General features: G+C 35.6%; 2 protein-coding genes and 1 long non-coding RNA gene across 6 annotated transcripts; 2 read left to right on the plus strand and 1 right to left on the minus strand.

Moving 5' to 3' along the window:
* Positions 1–4747: 4747 nt before the first annotated feature.
* LOC116013420 (acyl-coenzyme A oxidase 2, peroxisomal-like) lies at positions 4748–12932 on the plus strand. Its single transcript, XM_031253162.1, has 7 exons — positions 4748–5280; positions 5642–5757; positions 7079–7959; positions 8729–8908; positions 11589–11755; positions 11971–12094; positions 12546–12932. Exons 1-7 carry the CDS (start codon positions 4805–4807, stop codon positions 12705–12707), a joined length of 2106 nt encoding a protein of 701 aa, XP_031109022.1. The 5' UTR covers positions 4748–4804; the 3' UTR covers positions 12708–12932.
* On the minus strand, positions 12766–17987 carry LOC116013419 (nitrate regulatory gene2 protein-like). Of its 2 annotated transcripts, XM_031253160.1 has the most exons (7): positions 17893–17987; positions 16793–16851; positions 15605–16675; positions 15425–15499; positions 14476–14687; positions 13833–14056; positions 12766–13664 (listed from the first exon to the last, which is right to left on the minus strand). In XM_031253160.1, the coding sequence occupies exons 3-7, from the start codon at positions 16578–16580 to the stop codon at positions 12986–12988; spliced, it is 2166 nt and encodes a 721-aa protein (XP_031109020.1). In that variant the 5' UTR covers positions 16581–16675; positions 16793–16851; positions 17893–17987; the 3' UTR covers positions 12766–12985. The 2 variants fall into 2 exon arrangements, with proteins under 2 accessions (XP_031109020.1, XP_031109019.1); XM_031253159.1 differs by lacking the exon at positions 17893–17987 and having other exon boundaries at positions 16793–17349.
* A 1472-nt stretch (positions 17988–19459) lies between these two features.
* LOC116012129 lies at positions 19460–24853 on the plus strand. 3 transcript variants are annotated; one of them, XR_004097122.1, is made up of 3 exons: positions 19460–19779; positions 20384–21086; positions 24741–24853. It is a non-coding gene; the product is annotated as an uncharacterized LOC116012129 (long non-coding RNA). The 3 variants fall into 3 exon arrangements; XR_004097123.1 differs by lacking the exon at positions 24741–24853 and adding an exon at positions 23334–23613; XR_004097121.1 differs by lacking the exon at positions 24741–24853 and having other exon boundaries at positions 20384–22306.
* Positions 24854–25482: the final 629 nt, after the last annotated feature.

Genomic DNA, 25482 nt, shown 5'->3' on the forward strand with positions numbered 1-25482 from the left:
TATATATATATATATATATATATATATATATATATATATATATATATATATATATATATATATTAGACTTTGGATTATGCGAATATGTATTGTTTGGTAGTGTGTCGTTTGGAAAATTAGTAAGTGTTGAAAATTGAACATCCTAAACCGAAACGGAATCCCGAACCGAAACCCAACCGGACTTTATTGTAAAACCGAATGGCATCATTTTTTGTTATACCGAAATACCGATACTGATACCGATACCGAAACCAAAACCGAAAAAAACAGAACCTAATCCCGATGTGCCCACCCCTACGGCCGTGTACATGGCCATGTAACCCCCTTCAAACACGGTCATGTACACGATCGCGCCAGTTCTCCAAAACTCCGTTTGCTACATTTCGTTGCTCCGCTTCTCCTATCCTTCTTGAGTGGGTTCCTTGCCTCCAAAATTAACCCGAAATGCCCCAAAATACTTCATTCTTTACTCATTATGAATAGGACAATTGTACCTAGGAAAACAAATCACACAAACGAGTCTCAATTTACACTCAATTTTTGGACATTTTATATACAAAAAAGGCAAAAACAAGGGGTGAAAAAGGTTCAGAATTAATGTTATCATAAGTTTTATAGAACAAAGAAGTTTTTCACATTAAAGTTCAGTTTATGTAAATTCTTTTAGAATCTACACAACATTCTGACAGATCAAGATCGAGTCCTAGAACTACTATGGAAGCTGAACTATATATAAACTTGTTCACAAAATAGTTCAAGGACGTTAAACGGATATCCAGGAAGTCTGATTTAAAAGACCAGCTGAATGCTAAGAAGGGCAAAGAGATTACTAAGATCATCCCACTACTTCTAAGATATCATATAATGCATTAAACCAAGGACTTGAAATTCCAGACTGTTGAAGATTCGAATCATTATTCATCACTAAAGATCAAGTCATATATATATATATATATATATATTTTGGTTCAGGTGCGGCCATGCTCTCCCATGCGATCACACACCACTCAATGTTACGAAATACACCACTCAATGGTAAGAAACACACCACAATGTTAAGAAACACACCACAGTGCATATTTGTGTGGTGTGTTTCTTAACATTGAGTGGTGTATTTCGTAACATTGAGTGGTGTGAACCGCACGGGAGAACACGGCCACACCTGAACGTGACCCTATATATATATATATATATATATATATATATATATATATATATATATATATATATATATATATACATACACACACACACACACACACACACACACATATATATATGGGCGCGCTCAGGTGCGTACTGTCACCTAGGAAGGAAATGAGAACGCTTCGCAGCCGTCCATGTGTCTAGATCAACGAATCAGATGTAATTTTTAAAAAAACGATGCAGTGGCATTTTCATAAATAACTCGAACTTTGGTGCAAGTAATTGTGTTATAAGTGTACCTAGTTTCACTTACAAGTGCACATATTTTTCACTTACAAATGCACCTATTTTCACTTACAATAGCAAGTAATTTACCTTATTAACATTCATGCACCTAGGTGCACCCACTTATAACGTTAGGTGCAACTAGTATTAACATTAGGTGCACTTAGTATTGAGCTCAGCGTACATTTTACTTGCACTTGTAATACATTTTACTTGCACCTGTGCACTTATTTTCACTTACTAGTGTAAGTAATTTACCTTGTTAACATTCATGCACCTACGTGCACCTAGTTATAATATTAGGTGCACTTAGTATTGATGCTCAGTGTACAATTTACTTGCACCTGTAATACATTTTACTTGCACTTGTACACCTATTTTCACTTAGAAGTGCAAGTAATTTACCTTGTTAACATTCATGCACCTAGGTGCACCTAGTTATAACGTTAAGTGCAACTACATATGGACACGTGGATGGATGACATACATTTTCAACAGGGCCGGTTTTTTTATTTGCGGGGCCCTGTGCTAGTAACTAAGTGAGGGCCTATCAAAGTATAAATAAACTGCAAATTGAAGAAAAATTGCAAAAAGAAAAATGCAAAAAATTTAATTTTGGGCCAATATGATCACAAATACATATACTAACTATTAGGCTAAGGCTGGACTAGGGGCCCCCAAAATTTTGCAGCCCTGTGCGGTTGCACGTCTTGCACGCCCTAAAATCTGGTCCTGATTTTCAATTCTCTCATGTGCGGGTCGTTCGCACCTGAACGGCGATCATATATATATATATACACAACAATATATTTAAGTAATGATTTGTCAATTAATGTTATTCGGATGAACTTGCTTTTAATGGACTTGCACTCATATTGGATTTATGTTGAGTTTTGAACATGCACTATTATTTTAATATACTGTAAATCGTCTTTAAGGCATGGTAGAAATAATATTTATTAATAAATAGATTTTAGGTGTATCTAGTTGTTTTTTTTTTTTATAGGGGTTTTATCAAGGTACCAGGGTGGTTCATGTGTTAGGTGGCAGTACCACCAAAGGGTTTAGAATTATGATTTATGAGGATGAGTAATTGGGACGGATTAGGAAACCAATTTTGGTTGCTTCTCAATTAATACAACTTTACACCTAAAACGATATTTTTTTTAATAACATTTACTCTATTACAAATCTGTATCTGTCCATAATTACTTTCTCAACTTATTGAAAGACAAATAGTCAATATCACCTCCACTGAAACTCAACACCCACAACCTCCCATATGAGAGGGCAATTTGGTGCTACTGGACCACAAGGTCCTTGGCACACCAAAACGATATTTATTTCACGTAAAATATATATTATGCTTATGTTCCCACGAGAACACACTTCAGGAGAAAACTGGGAACCAATTTTAGTCTTACATTTATAAAAATTGGATTGATCTTATCAGATATTTTTTATAAAGATGCAGTGACATTTTCGTAATTATCATAACTTTACTTTGTAAACTTGAACACTTAAATATACGATGTAACAACTAAATATGTAAATCTGGATAAAAATTTAAAAAAAATCAATGAAAAGTTAAATTTTAAATCTAAATCGTAAATGCTAGACCCTAAATAGTAAAAAGTGAACCACTAAACCAAATAAAATAAAAAAACTCAACCATAAACTCTAAAATCGAAACCCTAAGTGCATTGCACTTTCACATTTTTGCAAATGCAATCTTTTAATACTAAATATGCAATATGTGCAAACCTGTAAAATTCTAAGAAGTTCATATATTAGTGTTAAAGTTTCCAAAAAAAATTGGTGACAATTACTAAAATACCACAGTTTTTTTTAAAAAATTCTGATTTGGTCCATCTGATGTTTACAAATGCAAATTTAAAGCTGAGATTGATTATTAGTTTTCTCTTAAAAACTTGTTCTTAATGATCAAATAACTATATATATATATATATATATATATGCCAAAGACCTTGTGGTCTAGTGGCATACGGTGTCCCGATTTACACTCCTACATGGATGATGGGAGTGGGTTTTCGAGTCTCAGTTGAGGCAATTGTTGACTCTTTGTGCTTCAGTAGGTTGTAGTACTTAAAAAAAAAAACTATATATATATACACGTCCAAGTATGTAATTAATTATAAATATTTCTATAACTTTTTCTAACTTCTTACTATTTTTTTAAAAATTAATAAGTTTATTTTTAAAAAAATTAACAATTTAATTATTGTATTTGAATATTTTTAATTATAAATATTTCTACAACTTTTTCTAACTTCTTACTATTTTTTAAAAAATTAATAAGTTTATTTTTTAAAAAATTAACAATTTAATTATTGTATTTGAATATTTTTATTATTTATGTTTTAATATAATTAGTAAATTTTATTATTTTATTATGTGTAAGTAATTTAAATATTTTTAATAAAATAATAGGTAATAGATACTTGTAGTAGACACCTACACTTAAAGTATATATAAGGTTAATAAGGTGATGGATTAAGGGGTGTGAATGAATTGAATCGAGTCAAATATCTTACTATTCGATTAAAATTTAACTATTTTTAGAACTATTCATATTTGTATTCGATAAACATTCGAATCTAAAATTGTATTCGTATTCGATTCGACAATATTATTCGAATATATTCGATTCCACTCGAATATTCGAATTCAAAATGTCTAACTTAATTTTTTTTACAAGTTCTCCAATAAATTAAGATAAAATGTAATAAACGTTTAAATTTAAATAGCATAAATTTTCTAAAAATATACTATTATACTAATATTTTTTTAATATACTATTTTTTTAAAGATTAGTCGAATCAAGTATATTCTGATTTGTATTCGAATTCGAATAAAATTCGATTCGAAATATGTATTCAAATTCGAATTTATATTCGAATAATTTGAATTCGAATCAAAATATTCAAATTTAAATTCGCATCACGAATCGAATTAAAAATATTTGATTTGTTAGCTCTCTACCTACATGGATGTAGCCTCCCCGATCTACTTGAGTCATTGTCGTTATAACGAGTGTGGGTTCTTTATTAAATAAACAGAAATTGTAATTTTCGGACCGCTGACCGATCTCATCCCAAATTTTTTATATTGGATTATTGAATTATCGCATCGACGTTGAAATGCGCGCCAAATTGACATCCAATCATCTTTGCCCGCGTCACCTCAGCCATCACGCCACGTCATGATGCATCCCGTGCAAGTTAAGATTATCCATTCCAATTGCTCACTTGCTCTCTGCCTCTCTATCTATACCGACGTGTATGTATAAATACGATTAAGGATTCTCGTTTCGTATACTATACATTTGATTTGACTATTATAGAGCAAGGCAATGGACCTCCCAGAGGTGACGTCACGAAGTTCCGATCACACGGCGGCGGAAGATGAAAATCGCGGCGAAATGCAGCTCATCCACCGCCGCATGCGGCGCCTGTCACTGCACCTCAACCCGGCGCTTTCCCCGGACTTTCCGGATCGCGGCCTGGAGATGGTAATGTGTGCAGGGAAGGCGAAGGTGTTGCAGGTGAGGACGGAGGTGTTGTTGCAGTATATGAAAGGGAGGCACCGAGACATCCAAGATAAGGTGTACGAGTATTTCAAATCCAGGCCGGACTTGCAGACGCCTATCGAGATCTCCAAGGATGAGCACAGGGAATTGTGCATGAGGCAGCTTAGAGGCCTGGTCCATGAGGCAGGGATTAGGCCCTTCAAATACGTGGTCGATGACCCTGTTAAGTATTTCGCTATGGCGGAGGCTGCAGGTAGCGTTGATATGTCTTTAGGTATCAAGCTGGGTGTTCAGTACAGGTGATTTCTTCTCCCTCTTAATAAATGCCACAAATCTTTTTCAATCTTATTACTTTTACCTATATAATTTGATTATTTGATGGGGGAGTCATTATTTGCCGAATTTGATAACGTGTTAAGGAATGGTGTTAATTGATATTGCTCTTATGGTGTTTGATGAAATATCGATGAAATCTAAAATAAACAGGCTCCAAGTATGTGCTTCTACAGTTCTACTAAATTGATATTGATGTCCCTGAACCTGGATCATTGACCCTTAGGCAGAAGTTTACTTCAATCTTCAATTGATCTTGAAGTTGTACTGAGTTTTGATCTTTTATTTCTTAAGCTAAAGTCCTTAACATGACTATTTTCCCTGCAGTCTTTGGGGAGGCTCTGTTCTCAATTTGGGAACTAAGAAACACAGAGACAAATACTTTGAAGGCATAGACAACCTGGAATACACCGGTTGCTTTGCAATGACTGAGCTTCATCATGGTATACTTGCCTTCTTGACTAGTTATCTGCTTTAGAAATTGTTAAGGCACTGCTTTGTAAACAGAAAATGTTTTCCATTTTCTATTGGAAAACTAGGAAATATGTTCAAATTCAACTATTTTTCAACTTATAAAATACTGAGTTACTTAACCCAAAATATTTTGTTTATATAGAAATATAAATATGAGTGGTGAGTAACAATGTGTATTGTGTAGTAAGGAGGTAAGTAGATGGGAGAAGGGATTGGTGTGTAAGTCGGTGGTGGTAATGGTGTAAGTAGGTATAGATAGAAGTAGATAGTTGGGGTAGAAGTTTATATAAGTAATTCTAGGGAGTGTTTATAACATACAACATACAAGTAAATCAATGTTAGAAAAATGATCTTGTTAAGTCTGAAGTTATTTAAATTTAAAAGCTTTATCTTGCCAGTCACCTATTTAATTTAATATGCTGCTGGATCTAACATGTGATGCTCGGCAGTTTTTTGCTTCTGACAAAAGTCATACTCCTTACATTTGCCTCTGTAATTCTCAAACGGTGTTTTAATAAAACCTCCTTTTTATTAAAAAAAAAAAACAAAAAAAAAAAAAAAAAAAATCTCACATTTTTGTCTATTCCATAAAATTTTATTATTACCTTTTCTTTACTTTGTCACAGACTGACAGCATCTTCAATATGTCAAGCCAGAGANAAAAAAAAAAAAAAAACAAATCTCACATTTTTGTCTATTCCATAAAATTTTATTATTACCTTTTCTTTACTTTGTCACAGACTGACAGCATCTTCAATATGTCAAGCCAGAGAAGTTCATCTTTCATATGCATTCACACACATATGCACATGTTTATATAAACACACGCATATATTTCATCCAGGGAAATCCCTTGAAGGCAGATTCTTGCAATAGTGTGTCTTCTATGGATTCCCTGAGTGCTAGTTTTTGTTTTTTAATATATGTGACTGAAGCTGTGTGACTAATAAGACACATTTTGACACTTCTGAAGCTATTATAAGTTACTATTCAATAGCATTTCCATATGCTTCTTTCTTCCATTTATTGGAACTTGTTTGACAAGCTTATTTTATATAATTTTGGGAATAGTTTCTTAAAGCTAATGCATGAGTGGAAATCTCATCTTTGAGCAGATTTTAAGTACGCAATTGATGCTTGGAGTTTTAAAGATTTCACTTTAGGTTCAATCATTTGGGAACATATATGGGAGATTATATTAGTATATTTTACCAAGGCATATCATAACTCCATTTTGTTCCCTTATGAATATGTCTTGCCTCTAATATATCGTAATGTGTTCACTGAAAGGTTCCAATGTTCAAGGCCTTCAAACTGTTGCCACCTTTGATCCACTTAAGGATGAATTTATTATAGACACACCTAATGATGGGGCCATTAAATGGTGGATTGGTAATGCTGCTGTCCATGGTAAATTTGCAACAGTTTTTGCAAGATTGTTGCTACCAACTCATGATTCAAAAGGTGTTTCCGACATGGGTGTTCATGCCTTCATTGTTCCAATAAGGGATCTAAACACACACAAAACTCTACCAGGAGTAGAAATACATGACTGTGGTCACAAAATTGGCTTGAATGGAGTAGACAATGGTGCTCTGAGATTCAGGTCAGTCAGAATTCCTCGGGATAATCTCCTAAACCGATTTGGAGATGTGTCAAGGGATGGAAAATACACAAGCAGCCTTCCAACAATTAATAAAAGATTTGCTGCCACACTGGGAGAACTTGTTGGTGGAAGAGTGGGGCTTGCACATGCTTCAGTCGGGGTTCTTAAACTTGCTGTAACTATTGCTACCCGCTATTCTCTTCTACGCCAGCAATTCGGTCCTCCCAAAGAACCTGAAATCAGTATTCTTGATTATCAATCTCAGCAACAAAAACTTATGCCAATGTTGGCTTCGGCTTATGCATTCCATTTTGCGACACTACACCTTGTGGAGAGGTATTCTGATATGAAGAAGTCTCATGATGAAGAGTTGATTGGAGATGTCCATGCTCTCTCAGCCGGGCTTAAAGCTTATGTCACTTCTTATACTGCAAAGTCATTGAACACTTGCAGAGAAGCTTGTGGAGGTCATGGCTATGCTACTGTTAATCAATTTGGTAGTTTGAGGAATGATCACGACATATTTCAGACATTTGAAGGAGACAACACAGTTCTTCTACAGCAGGTATTAATTACTTTTTAGATGTTTTCCCAATTGATAGTAGAGCTTCATATATAAAAAGAAATGGTTTAACACCTTAAACTGCTCAACCATCTCTGCTATACAACAATTATGCCCCAAAAACTGAGTGAATAGTGAGTCCTTCATAAATTAAGTTCTTTATTGGGTAGGTACAACCAATCCATTTTAAATGAAAATTTTCCATCCCTATCAAAGCAAAGAACACTTCTTTCCCTTGAGGAATGGAAATCATTAAAAACAATTCGATTCATATTTGCAAAAAACAAGTTTCTGTTGCTTTTCTACTATTATGATAACACATTAAGTTAATGGATTAGAATGAATCAACTCATTGATGGTCTATTTTTTTTGGACTTATATACTCTTAAATCAAATTCTAATTCTATTAGATAATATGATTCAATACCAGAAGTATCCTCAAATTACTCGGCAGTTTTACAGTTCTTGGCAACAAACCCCTTATTCCTTGATTTTAATATAAATTCATATAACATTTTTCTGTTTGAATGTAGAGTGTTTTCGGTATACCTGTTATATTTTTACTCAAGACTGCTTGATTTCTACTTGATAAAATAACATTATGTGTTCTTTGTGAATATGTAGCAAAAACTGTGCTAGTTGCAGTTTACCACTGATATGGTCCCTCCATTACTTGGCTTAAAGATTTTTCTTATTATCATAAAGATCATATAACAAAATATTTGTTCTAAATAAATTAGCATTTAACTGTTTGAATTGTCTCATTACCCAGTTGGCAGGATTTCTTTTAAAGCAGTATGGAGAGAAGTTCCGAGGCGGGACACTCTCAGTCACATGGAACTACCTAAGACAATCAATGAAATCTTATCTCTCTCAGCCTAACCCAGTAACTTCTAGGTGGGAAGGTGAAGACCATTTGCGAGATCCTAACTTCCAGTTAGATGCTTTTAGGGTGAGCATTACCTAGTTTGTCTAATAGACAACTTTTTGTTGCACAATACTGGTACTTTACAGTATTCTTAACTTTTGCAGTATCGCACATCTCGGTTACTTCAAAGTGTTGCTGTTCGACTTCAGAAGCACTCAAAGACNAAAAAAAAAAAAAAAACAAATCTCACATTTTTGTCTATTCCATAAAATTTTATTATTACCTTTTCTTTACTTTGTCACAGACTGACAGCATCTTCAATATGTCAAGCCAGAGAAGTTCATCTTTCATATGCATTCACACACATATGCACATGTTTATATAAACACACGCATATATTTCATCCAGGGAAATCCCTTGAAGGCAGATTCTTGCAATAGTGTGTCTTCTATGGATTCCCTGAGTGCTAGTTTTTGTTTTTTAATATATGTGACTGAAGCTGTGTGACTAATAAGACACATTTTGACACTTCTGAAGCTATTATAAGTTACTATTCAATAGCATTTCCATATGCTTCTTTCTTCCATTTATTGGAACTTGTTTGACAAGCTTATTTTATATAATTTTGGGAATAGTTTCTTAAAGCTAATGCATGAGTGGAAATCTCATCTTTGAGCAGATTTTAAGTACGCAATTGATGCTTGGAGTTTTAAAGATTTCACTTTAGGTTCAATCATTTGGGAACATATATGGGAGATTATATTAGTATATTTTACCAAGGCATATCATAACTCCATTTTGTTCCCTTATGAATATGTCTTGCCTCTAATATATCGTAATGTGTTCACTGAAAGGTTCCAATGTTCAAGGCCTTCAAACTGTTGCCACCTTTGATCCACTTAAGGATGAATTTATTATAGACACACCTAATGATGGGGCCATTAAATGGTGGATTGGTAATGCTGCTGTCCATGGTAAATTTGCAACAGTTTTTGCAAGATTGTTGCTACCAACTCATGATTCAAAAGGTGTTTCCGACATGGGTGTTCATGCCTTCATTGTTCCAATAAGGGATCTAAACACACACAAAACTCTACCAGGAGTAGAAATACATGACTGTGGTCACAAAATTGGCTTGAATGGAGTAGACAATGGTGCTCTGAGATTCAGGTCAGTCAGAATTCCTCGGGATAATCTCCTAAACCGATTTGGAGATGTGTCAAGGGATGGAAAATACACAAGCAGCCTTCCAACAATTAATAAAAGATTTGCTGCCACACTGGGAGAACTTGTTGGTGGAAGAGTGGGGCTTGCACATGCTTCAGTCGGGGTTCTTAAACTTGCTGTAACTATTGCTACCCGCTATTCTCTTCTACGCCAGCAATTCGGTCCTCCCAAAGAACCTGAAATCAGTATTCTTGATTATCAATCTCAGCAACAAAAACTTATGCCAATGTTGGCTTCGGCTTATGCATTCCATTTTGCGACACTACACCTTGTGGAGAGGTATTCTGATATGAAGAAGTCTCATGATGAAGAGTTGATTGGAGATGTCCATGCTCTCTCAGCCGGGCTTAAAGCTTATGTCACTTCTTATACTGCAAAGTCATTGAACACTTGCAGAGAAGCTTGTGGAGGTCATGGCTATGCTACTGTTAATCAATTTGGTAGTTTGAGGAATGATCACGACATATTTCAGACATTTGAAGGAGACAACACAGTTCTTCTACAGCAGGTATTAATTACTTTTTAGATGTTTTCCCAATTGATAGTAGAGCTTCATATATAAAAAGAAATGGTTTAACACCTTAAACTGCTCAACCATCTCTGCTATACAACAATTATGCCCCAAAAACTGAGTGAATAGTGAGTCCTTCATAAATTAAGTTCTTTATTGGGTAGGTACAACCAATCCATTTTAAATGAAAATTTTCCATCCCTATCAAAGCAAAGAACACTTCTTTCCCTTGAGGAATGGAAATCATTAAAAACAATTCGATTCATATTTGCAAAAAACAAGTTTCTGTTGCTTTTCTACTATTATGATAACACATTAAGTTAATGGATTAGAATGAATCAACTCATTGATGGTCTATTTTTTTTGGACTTATATACTCTTAAATCAAATTCTAATTCTATTAGATAATATGATTCAATACCAGAAGTATCCTCAAATTACTCGGCAGTTTTACAGTTCTTGGCAACAAACCCCTTATTCCTTGATTTTAATATAAATTCATATAACATTTTTCTGTTTGAATGTAGAGTGTTTTCGGTATACCTGTTATATTTTTACTCAAGACTGCTTGATTTCTACTTGATAAAATAACATTATGTGTTCTTTGTGAATATGTAGCAAAAACTGTGCTAGTTGCAGTTTACCACTGATATGGTCCCTCCATTACTTGGCTTAAAGATTTTTCTTATTATCATAAAGATCATATAACAAAATATTTGTTCTAAATAAATTAGCATTTAACTGTTTGAATTGTCTCATTACCCAGTTGGCAGGATTTCTTTTAAAGCAGTATGGAGAGAAGTTCCGAGGCGGGACACTCTCAGTCACATGGAACTACCTAAGACAATCAATGAAATCTTATCTCTCTCAGCCTAACCCAGTAACTTCTAGGTGGGAAGGTGAAGACCATTTGCGAGATCCTAACTTCCAGTTAGATGCTTTTAGGGTGAGCATTACCTAGTTTGTCTAATAGACAACTTTTTGTTGCACAATACTGGTACTTTACAGTATTCTTAACTTTTGCAGTATCGCACATCTCGGTTACTTCAAAGTGTTGCTGTTCGACTTCAGAAGCACTCAAAGACTCTTGGGGGCTTTGGTGCTTGGAATAGATGCTTAAATCACCTCTTGACACTTGCAGAGTCCCACATTGAGTCCTTCATCCTTGAAATTTTTATTCGAGCTGTCAAAAGGTACTTCTTAATCACTTGTTAATATGATTTTTCTTTTCTTTTTCCTTTTTACCATTGAATGGTCTTTTTTCCTTTTAAAAATATTTTGGTACATTTGATGGTGATGAGGAGATTGAAATCAAATCCAGACCTATTTTTTTGAAAAAGGTGTAGCTTGGTGTAGCATACCATCCTATCCTTGTCAAGGATTGATCTAATTCTTGCTTTCAATGCAGATGCCCCGATGCCAGTTCTCGTGCTGCTCTGAAACTTGTCTGCGACCTTTATGCTTTGAATCGAATCTGGAATGATATAGGAACTTACCGCAATGTAGACTATGTGGCTCCTAACAAAGCTAAGGTATTAGTATTTTTAAATTTACTTCAAAAAAAAATTCTTTCACCTGTATGTCTAATCCAGTATAATCATAATTTCTCTGAACTAGCTTCAGAGAACTGTGACCTACTTATATCGTGCAACCTATAAATTGTCAACATTTCCAGTGCTTTAATGACATGGACAGTTGACTTGCAAAACCCTCTCTGGTGGTAGCACTTACCTAGCCACCTGTTATTTCTGGGACTTATTTCATGTAATTCCTAGATAGAAAACTTTAAGGGAAAAAAAAAAAAAAAAAAACTTGAACAAACCCCCTTCCCCTCATGCATTACGGTCTAACTGCGTAAGGATATCTTGATTACTCAAATCAAGTATTGTTAGTCTATTAGAGTTCTCAAGGTTGATGACTATTACTTTGCTGATTCATCTCCATTCTTAAGTCTGATCATGTTATGACCTTTCCAACTTGCAGGCAATTCACAAGTTAACTGAATATCTGTGCTTCCAAGTCAGAAATACAGCAAAGGAGCTCGTTGATGCCTTTGACCTACCAGATTTTGTTATACGTGCTCCAATTGCTTTGCAGGATTCGGAACAAGTTTACTCACAATATGCTCATTATGCCGGATTCTAGTTCCTGCACAAGGCAATAAACAACTTCAACTTCAGATATGATAGTTTAAAATATACAACAGAAAATAAGGGGGATGGTCTGGGATCATCATTAATTTTGAATCGTACATCTATTCTTTTTCCTGATAATTATAAGCTTTTTCACATTTTGCATATTGGCTATTGGGCTAGCAAGCTGTTAAAACATGTCTACACATTGATTGAAGTCTATGATTGTTTTCAATAATAACTTGTTTGATATACAATGGACTTAAACAAGAAAACATGTTCTAAATGCTTTCATACGCTAAAGGATCTTTGGGGAGGCCTATAGTTCACATAAGCATTTATGGCTTCATCACATTTCTGCCTCACATCTTCACACATTTTCAGAGAAGCCTCAGAAAACTTGTTCAGTCTGTCCAGAACAATGGTCAAACTCGCATGCATGCGGCTTAAATTCGAGCACCTCTCGTGCTTCTTATCTCCGTCTTTCTCCACGATTTCCTCATTGTTGCTGGAATCAACCGTGGCCGTGGCCTCTTTGTTGCACTGTTCCTCGTGGCGCTGTTCGCCTGAATGGCGCAGCTCATATAGAAATGCCCTGATGGCATCATTGAGTTCTCGAGATGGCAGAGACTGAATTCCCGCTGACCAGTCACGACAAAGGGCGAAAATTGGCGGGGCCACCACACGACGAGGGGAAAAGGCTCGCCTGCTCTTTCTCTCTGGTGGTTGCAAGATGCAGTTCTGCAACCAACCGTTTAGAGCTTCCACATATGATGTCTGGCTGTTGATCCAATCAGCAAAGCTCAATCCGAAACACTCCACTTCATCCAGTAGCTGTGCCACAATCTGCTTTTGATCTTCTCCCCGGGGACTACTTCTACCCAATGTTGCCTTGCCATGGTATGCTAACGAGATCGTTATATATTGAGTGTGATGACATTCGAGCATCGCTCTCCACATTCTGATCAACCTGCATTGACTCATGTCATGGTGGATCCGATAATAAAATAAAATCTTACACACATCAACAAATTAAAGCATATAGTTCATGGATGATTACTTGATAGAAAATGAAAGTAACACATGTAGCCTAAAATGTTCAGTTTTTAGAAACACAAACATAATCCGTCCAACTCACCCCTGAATAAGCTCCAAAAGTTGAGGCAACAGCTCTTCATCTCTCATTTTTTCAATCCGCTTTGATATTGAGTCTACTGCATAGAGTGCAACCCTGATTCGGGAATGTAGATCCTTCACCACTGCTCGGGTTTTGTCAATTACTTGGGAACTAAGATCTTTGGCGAATTGGTGTCTAAGCTGGACGCGCTTACGATCATATTCCCTCCTAATTAACTCAATTGCCTACAAAATGGCAAATATTCCAATATGCAGATGAAATATTATAGAGTAATATTTGTGATCCTCCATGAAGTAAAAGGGAAACGATACAGAAATGTGTCTCACACGATGGTGTATGTATTCTAGGTCAAAAACTTCAGCAATCACAGATAATTTCAGTTAGATGCATACAGAATAAATAGGAAAAAATTGCACGACAATGTACAGAAAAAAACTTCCTAAGGTTACTACACTTTTTTCCTTCTTCACTAGTTAGTTTCTCTAATTCAGCTAAATCACATCCTTTTTTCAATGCCAATCAATATTCAAGCCCATGAGTTTTTAAGAATTTTCAACCTACAATGCTTGTCTACATCAAGAAGTTCCTGAAAAACATAGAAAATTTTTGCATTCCACAGTTGGAAACAGATTCGAGTTAGTACCTTCACTTCATCATAAAGCTTCCTCTCCCATGCATATAATCTGTCGAGGGTCGATGAGTGGCTTCCAGCAATCATGCAAAAATCTTCAACAAAATCACTTCCACTGTCATCGTTGTCATCTTTTGCATTAAGAGGGTTCCTTGATGAAGATGACCTTGAAGACGTTGTCCGCTTCCAAGTAATGACCTTTGTCCCATGCCCATGTTCCCCTTCTGTAACACAGAAAAGCTTCACCAGGTAAGTCAAAAACTAAACAGACTCTAATAATATTTCCATTTTAGCCTTGTGAATAAAAATGCTAATTTTCCCTATTCAGATACAAATCCTGCTGTCAAAGATGTGCAATTTTTCAGATATGTAACTTGAACTACAGCTTCAAATCAAAATCAAATAAACATAGGATCATATAGGGCAGTAGTTTGACCCATACATCCATAATAAAATAATCAAATTTAACTGTGTGTTGTTAGTTGTGACAACACATGCGGTTTTTAACAGAATTTCTATCATGACATTAGAATAATCACCCAAGAAAGTCTTTCAAGTTTCAATACACTACATAACTTTATTACCTACTTTTTGACCTTTCAAATGTACAGGCCTAATCTTTAAACCTTAGAACAAACAAGAATTTGTTGTGTGCCCAGGGTTGGGAACGGGCCCAAGGGCAATGTCCCAAAGATTCGGAGCACACAGAAGTGGAAACAGTCTTCCTAGACCTCCCTATAGTGACTGCTCTTCAGGAGCATCAAGAGGTCACTATGGAATAACAAGCCATCTAGTATAAAGACAGACAAGTGCTACTCTGATAAGAACTAAAGCTTACCATTTATATTTATATGGTAATATGTTAAAAATTACTCAAGAAAAATAAGACAAAGGCCTGCAAGTGTTTAATGAAGAAAATTAGTTCACTAGAATAAACTTGAGGTTGGGATTCACCACCCACCAGAAGTGTTTGCAGTTCCTCTTCGGCAGCAAGCTCCACCAATGGAAGTCAAGTAGATTGAAGCTGACAATTTTCCTGAAAGAATAGATAAAGTCATATTTTCACAGATAAAAAGGGACCAAACACTAATTCACAAGTAAAGTAAATACAATTTCTCAATGGAGGTTATGAAGTTGCTACCTTTAGCTTCTGAATACCCAACTCGGATTTTGCTAGCCTCGAGCATCCTGGAAACCTCTTTACCGGATTCTGATGCTCTAAAGAACTGGTTCTCAATGTCCTTTACACTAGAGAGGAAATCTTTAGCCCTATGTGTTATGAACTCCGAAGGATCCTCTCTTTCTGCATACATATCTTTCCCCACCAAAGACTTGTCACCCTTTGATCCAGATTGCTGCAGACCAGCTTTGCCCAACATATTTGCTGCAGCAGAGCTTTTTCCAAGTCCATTATGACTATTGCTTTTCACCCCCTGGGGTGTAACTGGATGGGAATTATCCACTTCCAATTTACTATATCTGGGACTTCTAGTATCCGAATTAGGTGTCATGAACTCTTCTTGAGCCATATCCCCACAATCAATGTCTTTTTCGCCATTCATTTCCATATCATCAAAGCTCATACACCCATCATTATCCACTGCAAATCTAAAGCTCTCTGAATTGCCAGCAGGATCAAAGAAATCCCAAGAAGAGCCACACTCCATAGGCGGAGGTGGCGGCGGGGGCATTTGAAACCCACCATCTTCAACATACATATTCTTGACTGGTGTAGCCACCTTAACCGTAACAGCCGAGGTGCCACCCGATTTCATGTAACTCAACCTAGCAGTAAGGGGTGACACAGGGCTTCCATTGAGAACCGGAGAATCTGAAGCCCCACCGGGAATTTGAGGCGGAGAGGGCGAAGGGTATGACAAATGTGAGGGCGTTTTGTCAAGGTCAGTGGGGGGAATGGAGATTGAGGGCTCTATCAACACCTCAGCCTCAGCATACCTCCCAAGACCAATGCCTATATTTCTTAGAGATTGAACATATGAAACATGGGCAGCTGCTAATGCATATCTAGAATCTATAGCTTCTTTGATGAACCTCTTTCTCTCTTTGCACAATCTCAAAGCTTCACTCCTCTCACCTTTTGAGCTTGTTCCCCCCATTTCTCTCTAATTCTTCACTCAAAAATTCCCAATCAAGAAACCCACTTCATAAAGCTAAAAATTTCCAGCAATTCCTCGGCACCCAAGCCCCACATCTACATGCATTACAGTCCAAAAAATAAAAAACAAAAACCGCAAAATACAGATTAAAATAAAGACAGCAAGCAAGCAAGCGCATATTTAACGAAATAAAAACTCCAAAAAGATCAAACCTTTTTTTTTTCCACTTTTCCCCAAACGCCAGTACATCAAGAAGAGCAACCAAGGGTCCCTACTCAGTTCCACAGGAAATATGGTAAACCCAAGGGAAATGGAGCTGAAAACTGAAAAGGTTTGGCAAATCAAGTACTGAGATTCGGGTCTTCTGGGATTTGAATCATCATTATTCGTCAATCCAACCCATTACCCATGCATTTCACTGAACTTTTTCAGGTTTTCACGCAAACCCAAACATCCCCGGTCTAAAACAACCATCTCTTTTTACTTATCCAATCAATCAAGTCACTCACAAATCAAATGATAACAAACAGAGCACTACCCTGCATTGCAAAGAAAAGGCACACTCACACTCACTCTGTGTGTGTGTGGATATTTCTCTTGTTTTATTGCTTGGCACTTTGGGCGGGCTTGTTTTGGGTTTTAGCGTGAGAAGGAGCAGGTGAGCTGAGGATCATTGATAAGCGGGCTCTTTTTGGTCTACAAGCATTCATTCATTCTAAAAATGGGTGTCAGAGAAGCAGCCTTTTGATAGCATTTACACAGTGTTGTATAGAATATACAGTCAGCGCTAAATTAATATCTTGGGGAAATGTGCAGGTTACACTTTTCCAAAAGTGCCCCTGTAACGGCTCCTTAAAACCCGGTTTCACTCCTCTCCTTCCATTCACGTTATAGGAACCACCATGTCATTATCTAAGAATAACGTTTTTTGTGCATGAATACGTCAACTGGTCACAACATAATAATTTAGGAACAAACATTAAGGATTGAGTCTCATCAACGACGGTGGGTGTAGTTTGTGCGTAATAAACAAAGGTTTAGCTTTTGTGTTCTGTTAACTTTTGGGAGCAAAGGTTAAGGCTTGACAATCTGTTGCCAAGTACCTTGGTGCTCATATGGCAAGTAGTGACTCTCCTATATGAGAAGTCATGAGATCTAGGCCTCAGTGGAAGGATGACCCCTTGTGTTTCAACAGGTTATATTACAATGTAATAAAGTACTAGCGAATTATATTGTTTAAGTTAACGGTTAACATGTAAAATGACTTAAAGGGTATACATATGTTTCACAAATAATAATAAGTAAACCATACCAGGTGCCCAGCAGTAGAGGCAATTTGGAGGGTCAACACCGCAGAGAGTCCAGGTACGTCTAATCTAGTTAATTTTGATACTTGGTTAAGTATTAATCTGGAAGGAAGTAGAGGAGAAAACAGAGAAACGTAAGATTTGTGATAATAGCATGGTGGATTTGGAAGTGGAGGAACAACTTCATATTCAATGGAGTGGAGAAAGATATAAACGACAAGGTTGAGTGGCTGAAAAGCCAATTCAAAGAGATTGAAGCAGTCTTGGAGAGAGACGCAAGGCCTGGAGGGAGACGAAGAAGGGACGATCGCCGAAGACAACCGTGGAGACCTCCAGACACTGGCTGGATCAAAGCTAACACCGATGGTTGTGTAGACAAGAACAAAGATGCAACGTGCGGGGGTGTGTTCTGAAATGACGAAGCAACGTACGTAGGAGCATTCTCCAAAAAGATCGGCAAGTGCGAACCAATTGAGGCAGAGCTATGGGGAATCCACATTGCAGTAGAAAAAGCATGGAGCATGGGCCTCCAAAGAGTGGAATTTGAGTCAGACGACTGCGCTAAGGAAATTAACCTTATCAACGACAGCGAGGATTATGTTGGCCATGTAAGGAACATCATTGATATATGCAGAGCGTGGAAGACTCGGAATTGGGAGGTTAAATTCAGACACATTCCGAGAGAGCAAAACAAGGTAGCAGATGCTCTGGCCAAGGGGGTTCGCAACCAAGATGGTTCGGTCAACCACTAAGGGAAATTGAGAAGCTACTGCGAGAGGATGAACTTGGGCTCTTGGGCTCTTCTTACGACGTGAGGATCAATTAATAATCTTGGATCTTCTCCTCCTTTACTCATAAAAAAATAATAAGTAAACTAATTAAACATTTTTTTATTAAAAGTAAGGGTGTTTTAGGGAAAATTATCTCAAATGTTGCTCATAGCAGCGTTTGAGATTCCAGCGGATTGCTCCAAACAAAGGAGGAGGAGTAGAGTTTCGAGAAGAAAATAAGCTTTCGTTGTGTTGTTGTAAAATCTCCTACCCATATATAGGAGTAGGATTAAATAACACTTAACAATGGCATTATTCTGAAAATAAAATCAGTCTTAAAACCTCATTAACAGTTAACCTGTTGAAATTTTTAGCTAAAATGACAATTTTTGAGTGGTTATTTTGTGGTACAAATGTATGTGAGATTCACTTCCTATTTAGGTCGGGTCAAAGTGGATTTGCGCGCTTCGTAGTGAGACAGAGAAATTAATACAATTTAGGCTCAAAATGGGTAATAGGTGAATGAGAAATTGATTCTCAAAAGTGAAACTATTTGAGAGAAGTTAAAATTGAGCTTAAGTGTTAATGTTGTAGCACGGAAAGTTCAATTTTAGTTTAGTGCTATTTAGGGATGGCAATGTGCCCCGTCCTCGTCGGGGCGGGGACGAAGAAGTTTTGCAATTCCCCGCCGGGGACGGGGATACCCCTCCCCGCCCCGCCCCGTCCCCGAATTATTTTTAAATATATATATATATATATATGTATATGTATACATTACTTATGTCAGTTAGAACCCTAGTCGTCTCTTATCTCTTGGCTCTGTGCGTCTACTTCTCTACTCCCGTTTCTCATCTCCCGACTCCCGGTCGTCTCTGCGTCTACTCTTCCATCACAGCCCAGCGGCCAGCGCGACGGCGCCTCCACGGGACGACCGCTCGCCGCCTCCATCGACCACCGCTCGCAGAATCGCAGCCCAGCGCCTCTATCACAGATTTACAGTCCAGCCGGCAGCCGCCTCCACCAACCACCGCAGTCCAGCCGCCTCCATTGGCCACTGCAGTACAGTCCCCTCCCATGAAGCGCTCCGGCGGACGTCCTCCGATTCCTCCGTCACAGTCCCAGGTAAATTAGTGTAGTGTTTAATTTGTTTACTAAATTTCTTAATTATGTTAATTAGTAATTTAGTATACTGTATATGTTTAATGTTAGTATAATGAATTAGTATACTAAATTTGTTAATTAGTATAATGAATTAGTATACTAAATTTGTTAATTAGTTAATTAGTATACTGTTTAATGTTAGTATAATCAGTATAATGAATTAGTATAGTGTTAGTATAATGAATTCGTATACTAAATTTGTTAATTAGTTAATTAGTATACTGTTAACTGTTTATTGTTAGTATAATGAATTAGTATAGTGTTAGTAATATGAATTAGTGTACTGTTAATTGTTAAATTGGTACTGTAGTATATGTAATTAGTAATATGAATTAGTGTTAGTAATATCAATTAGTGTACTGTTAATTGTTAAATTGGTACTGTAGTAATATGAATTAGTGTTAGTAATCCACTATAGTAATATGAATTAGTGTACTGTTAGTAATATGAATTAGTGTACTGTAGTGTTAAATTAGTATATTGTTAAATTAGTATAATGTTAATTAGTATACTTTTAATTAAGTAATGAACTAAATGAAACTGTTTAATTGTAATTGTTTTAAAGGAGTGTGATGTTTCTGTTGAGATGGAAGAGAGAGATACACCTAATGATTCTGCAATACTCGATCTCGATGAGACACCCGTGGACTCTCCCATTGAATTAACTAGTACACCGAGTGGTCCTAGTGAACCAAGTGTTGGTTCAAACAGATTAAAATATGTGGTATGAGAGCATTTTACCAAAAAGATAGTTAACGGTGTAGATAAAGCAGAGTGCAACTATTGCAAAAAATTGCTTGGGGGACAAAGTAAAAATGGAACAAAGCATCTGCATGATCATCACAAGTCCTGTAAGATGAAACCCATCCAAAATCTGAAGCAACAAACGTTGTTACAACAACAATGGACGTCGGAGGGAAAAATGGGTTTATCTACTTTCAAGTTTAATCCTGAGGTTACTAGGCGGGAGCTTGCCTGCATGATCATTATGCATGAATATCCTCTTGCAATTGTTGATCATGCAGGATTTAGAAGGTATACAGTCTTCAACCACTTTTCGACATACCTTCTCGAAATACAGTTAAGGCCGACATTTTGAAGATCTATGAGGCTGAAAAGTTCAAGATTATGACACTTTTGAGCACAAATTCAAGTAGGATTGCCTTAACTACAGATATGTGGACAGCTTCGAATCAAAAGAAAGGCTACATGTCAATCACGGCACATTTTATTGATAATGATTGGAAACTGCAAAGTATGTTTATGAGGTATGTCTATTGTTTTCTAATCTAATGTATGTAGTTATTTTCATTTTTAAAAATACATGATCATTATTAGTTGTGTAATCCTTTATTTCGTTTACATTTTTAGGTTTATTTATGTGCCTTGTCCACACACAACTTTAGCTATTTCTAAGGAATTGTTGAAATCTGTTTATGATTGGAATATTGAAAGTAGGAATGCCAACGGGGCCGTCCCCGCCACCCCGACCCCCGTCCCCGTCCCCGGCGGGGAGGGGGAAAAATTCCCCATCCCCGTCCCCGCGGGGAATTTGGCGGGGACGGGGAATCCCCATCCCCGGTCAAACCTTAGTCAAAGTGATATTCTAGTACAATTTTTTTAAAAGAAAATACAAAAAATAACAATTTTAAAAATACAAACTACCGAAGTTCAAATTTCAATCCAAAAGTAGCAAATACAAATTAAAATAGTCCAAATGTATATGTTCTTCAAATAGTCCAAATTACAAATAGTTCAACAATACAATAACAATACAATAAAAGCATTCTTCTCAAATTCCAATCTTCTTCAAATATTCATTCTTCAATCTTTCTTCATTCTTCACCATCTTCTTCTCCAATCTGAAAAAATAATTTAATTAATTGTTCAAACATATTTTAAAGTAAATCCATTCAATTTCACAATATATGAATAATTATAAAAGTTTAATATATATATATACCTCAAGCTCTTCAAATTGTTCTGGACTAATCCCACAATCATCAAAAATTGTACCATATGCATCTTTCCAAGTGGGCACTACAACAAACAATAAATATGTAATATACAATATCATAAAACAATATATAAATTTCATTTAATAAAATTTGATTACCTTGGCCTTTGACATCTTTTAACAACCAACTTTGCGAACACATTAACCCCTCCAACGTTTTCGGGTGAAGCCTACTTCGATGAGGTGTCACCACCCTACTACCAGTGCTAAAAACTGATTCTGAAGCGACAGTAGAAATAGGTACAGCTAAGATATCCTTTGCAATCTTTCGCAATGTTGGATAACGGAGTCCAACACCTTGCCACCAATGTAAAACATTAAACTTAGAATCATTACTTGGCATTTTTTCTTCTTCAGATACTTGTCCAACTCTGATTTCAAACTCCTTGTAGAAATACTCTTACCCTGATATGTATCAAATCCAGAACTAAAAAAAAACATCATCTTCATATCCACTCTCTACTGAGATTTCAGAATCAAATTGAGCATTGTTGGTAACTTGATGATCCTTTTGATATTTTTTCACCAAATCCACACAATATTTCATAACCCTATCCGTTTCTCGTTGAGCATTGTTTCCATATATTTTAGGGAAAAAAACTCCACCACATCTAACTTATATCTCGGGTCAAGAACATTAGCCACAACCATTAGTCCATTAACTACCTCCCAATATTTATCAAATTTCAACAACATACTTCTAGCCATATTTGCAACAACCACATTAGAACATTCAATCTAACTAAGCAAAGCAAACTTGATTTCACACATCAATGGAAAAAAGATATTAGAAGTTGGATAATTAGTCCCTGAAAATTTATTTGAGACCGTGTAAAACAACTTCAACCTTTCACAAATTTCCTTAGCAAACTCCCAATCCTCATCATAGGGTGCACAAGTGAACACAACATCACGTTCTTTCAAACGCATAAAAACATCCTTGTATTCTAATGCAACACTAAGCATCAAATATGTCGAATTCCATCGAGTTTTACAATCAAGCACCAATTGCTTAGTACTATCTATGCCCAAGTGCCTCACATTTTCTCTAAAAGTTTCAATCCTTTTTGGTGTGGCTACCCAATAAGAAACACTATCTCTAACCCTTTCTATTCCATCATCCATCACTTTTAATCCATCTTGGACAATTATATTCAAAATATGGGCACAACAACGCATGTGATATAAACTCCCATGTAACAATAGATGAGAAGAACGTAGCTTGGCTACAAGGATGTTAACAAGTGCATCATTTGTCGAACAATTATCAACCGTCAACGTTGAATTAATGTGCGATTTAGTGGGCTATTAACTCCTATCTTCCCGACAAATAGCTTGATGGTAGGTAGACTGTTTTTTGGTAAAAAAAAAAAAAAAAAACAAAGAAGTTGAGGCTTTTGAACTTTCAAAATATTTTGTTGTTTTCTTTCTTCTCTCCATGAAAATGAGTTTTGGTTCTTGGAAAATTTCTGTCTTACACTTCTGTAAAACATCGAAGTGCTCAGCTTGTGTTCTAGTTCGTCGGGCTTTGGGTTTGTGTGCTCAAACAGCAAGGTCGTAGTCCATTTTATCCTGGGAGACTGACGCCACAACGCTTTTAGCACCATCGGGAGGTAGCGAATCGATTTTAGGGAGTGTGTGTACACACGACTCGGACTCGGACGTCCCTCTTCTTTCTCGTTATTCGGTTGGGATAAAACCTCATGTCAGAAACCCTTTATTGTCTTTTTATATTTTTGTTATATATATTTCAAATATATATATTTGATATTTTTGTTTTGTACCAAAATTGGTTGGAAATAATTTTTTCTAAATTAAATTCTTTTTTTTTGGGACATAAATATATTTTATATAATTTCTGTATCAATTTATTCACTAGTTATTTCTAACATAACCAGTATTTGAGAATTCATTATGTAATTCAAAATTGAAATTACTTCACAATTAACATGGCCGGTCCAAAGGTTTTATAGGCCCTTGGCGAAATTAAAAGAAGGGCCCCTAAATGAAGAATTTGTTTCCGGATGATCAATTTGTTTACTTTCCTTTTTTTTTTTTTTTTTTCTCACTTCCGGATGAATGTTTTTTAGGCAACATTATATATAAAAAAATTATTATGAAATCGATCTTAATCAAAAAAAGGAACAAAAGCAGCTGGCACTTATATGAATCAATCAATCCGAATCAGTCAATCAAAAATCGTTAAAGTATTTGAGTGGTTGGTGTGGCGTAGACGCGACCAGCGACCCATATACTCCTGTGCGGCTGGGCGGCGTGAGCAGTGGGCGTGTGACAACGTTTCTTTCAGTCTTTGTGAGTTCAGTTCTCGACTTGTAGAAACAATTAACCCTATTTTTTTTAATATATACTACCTCCGTCTCATTTTAGTTGTCTGATTCGTTTAACGATGTTTGACTGAAGTTATTTTTAATCTAATTTTTCATAATATTAAGTTTAACATTAATATATAAAATTTATATATTTAGATACTACATTAAAAATACTATTAAACACAAAAAAATTAAATTTAAAAATAATAGAAAATTACTAAAGAAAATAAACAATAAAGAAAGAGTTAATTTGAACAATGAATAGTAAATAGGACAGGTAAAATGAGACAGATGAAGTAATAATATTATATATATATATATATATATATATATATATATATATATATATATATATATATATAATACTCCGTATATTTTATAGCCTATGGGCCTCCTATAGAGATGGGCCCTGGGCAGGTGCCCACCTTGAACTCCCCTCAGGACTGGCCCTGACAATTAATTCCGTAACAGATGAATTAAGACTCTGAACGGTCGCAAACCTGAGTAGTAGCAACATGTTTTTTTTTTAAAAAAAAATCACTTTTTAGAAATGACAAAAGAATATATTTTTACAGGTTCATTATCTTCCTCTTCAATGTAAATTACAATTTGTTGATTGCTCGTGAAAATGACAACTAAGCCTTTCCATTCCTCCGCAAACTGGCTCAGTTGGTTCGATCAACTATCTTAAAGTCTTGTTCTAGTGACAATGTGAGAATTTGATGTATGTGTAATTTTCATAATTATTTTTATATTTTCAGTACATTTTAATTATTTAAATTTATATTTTGCAAATCTTGTGTTGTATCCAATAATACAATGTTTTATATGTTGTGACATTCAATATAAACAAACAACTTAGTATTGTTAACGAAAAAATAAATTTGACAATGAATTTTGAAAATAATTGCTTGATTATATCATTTTAATTTGTTTTTTTAAGCCATATCAACAATAAAGCTATTTAAATTTTAATTAGTGTATCTCATTGAGAAAAATACTAGTAAATATAAATAATACATGTAGATTTCATTATATCCTATTAAATTTAATACATAAGTTATGTTATATTTATAATTTATGTACCTTCTAAGTCCTCTTCATTTCCATAATCATTATAAATAATGCTACATGCATCTTTTTCTTGAAAAAAATTACCTAAAAAATAATATATTGTATGAATTTAAGTAAACTAAAGATAAGTAATTATTTTTTCCAATTAAATTTCATTTCAGTAATTTCACAATTAAATTTTAGGCTTGAATACTAATAATACAAGTAATACAGACACACACACACACATGTGTGTGTGTGTGT

Source organism: Ipomoea triloba, chromosome 3 (genome assembly GCF_003576645.1).
Source record: "Ipomoea triloba cultivar NCNSP0323 chromosome 3, ASM357664v1".
In the NCBI taxonomy this organism is placed as follows: Eukaryota; Viridiplantae; Streptophyta; class Magnoliopsida; order Solanales; family Convolvulaceae; genus Ipomoea; species Ipomoea triloba.

Bases quoted from the DNA above. Each gene is read 5' to 3' on its own strand.
- LOC116013419 (XM_031253160.1), bottom strand. From the start codon at position 16,580: ATGGGGGGAACAAGCTCAAAAGGTGAGAGGAGTGAAGCTTTGAGATTG. The intron at 14,688-15,424 runs GTGGGTGGTGAA...TCTGTGTTACAG, and splicing joins AGGAACTGCAAACACTTCTG to AAGGGGAACATGGGCATGGG. The intron at 14,057-14,475 runs GTACTAACTCGA...GCCATTTTGTAG, and splicing joins AGCTTTATGATGAAGTGAAG to GCAATTGAGTTAATTAGGAG.
- LOC116013420 (XM_031253162.1), top strand. From the start codon at position 4,805: ATGGACCTCCCAGAGGTGACGTCACGAAGTTCCGATCACACGGCGGCG. The intron at 5,281-5,641 runs GTGATTTCTTCT...TTTTCCCTGCAG, and splicing joins AAGCTGGGTGTTCAGTACAG to TCTTTGGGGAGGCTCTGTTC. The intron at 12,095-12,545 runs GTATTAGTATTT...TCCAACTTGCAG, and splicing joins TGGCTCCTAACAAAGCTAAG to GCAATTCACAAGTTAACTGA.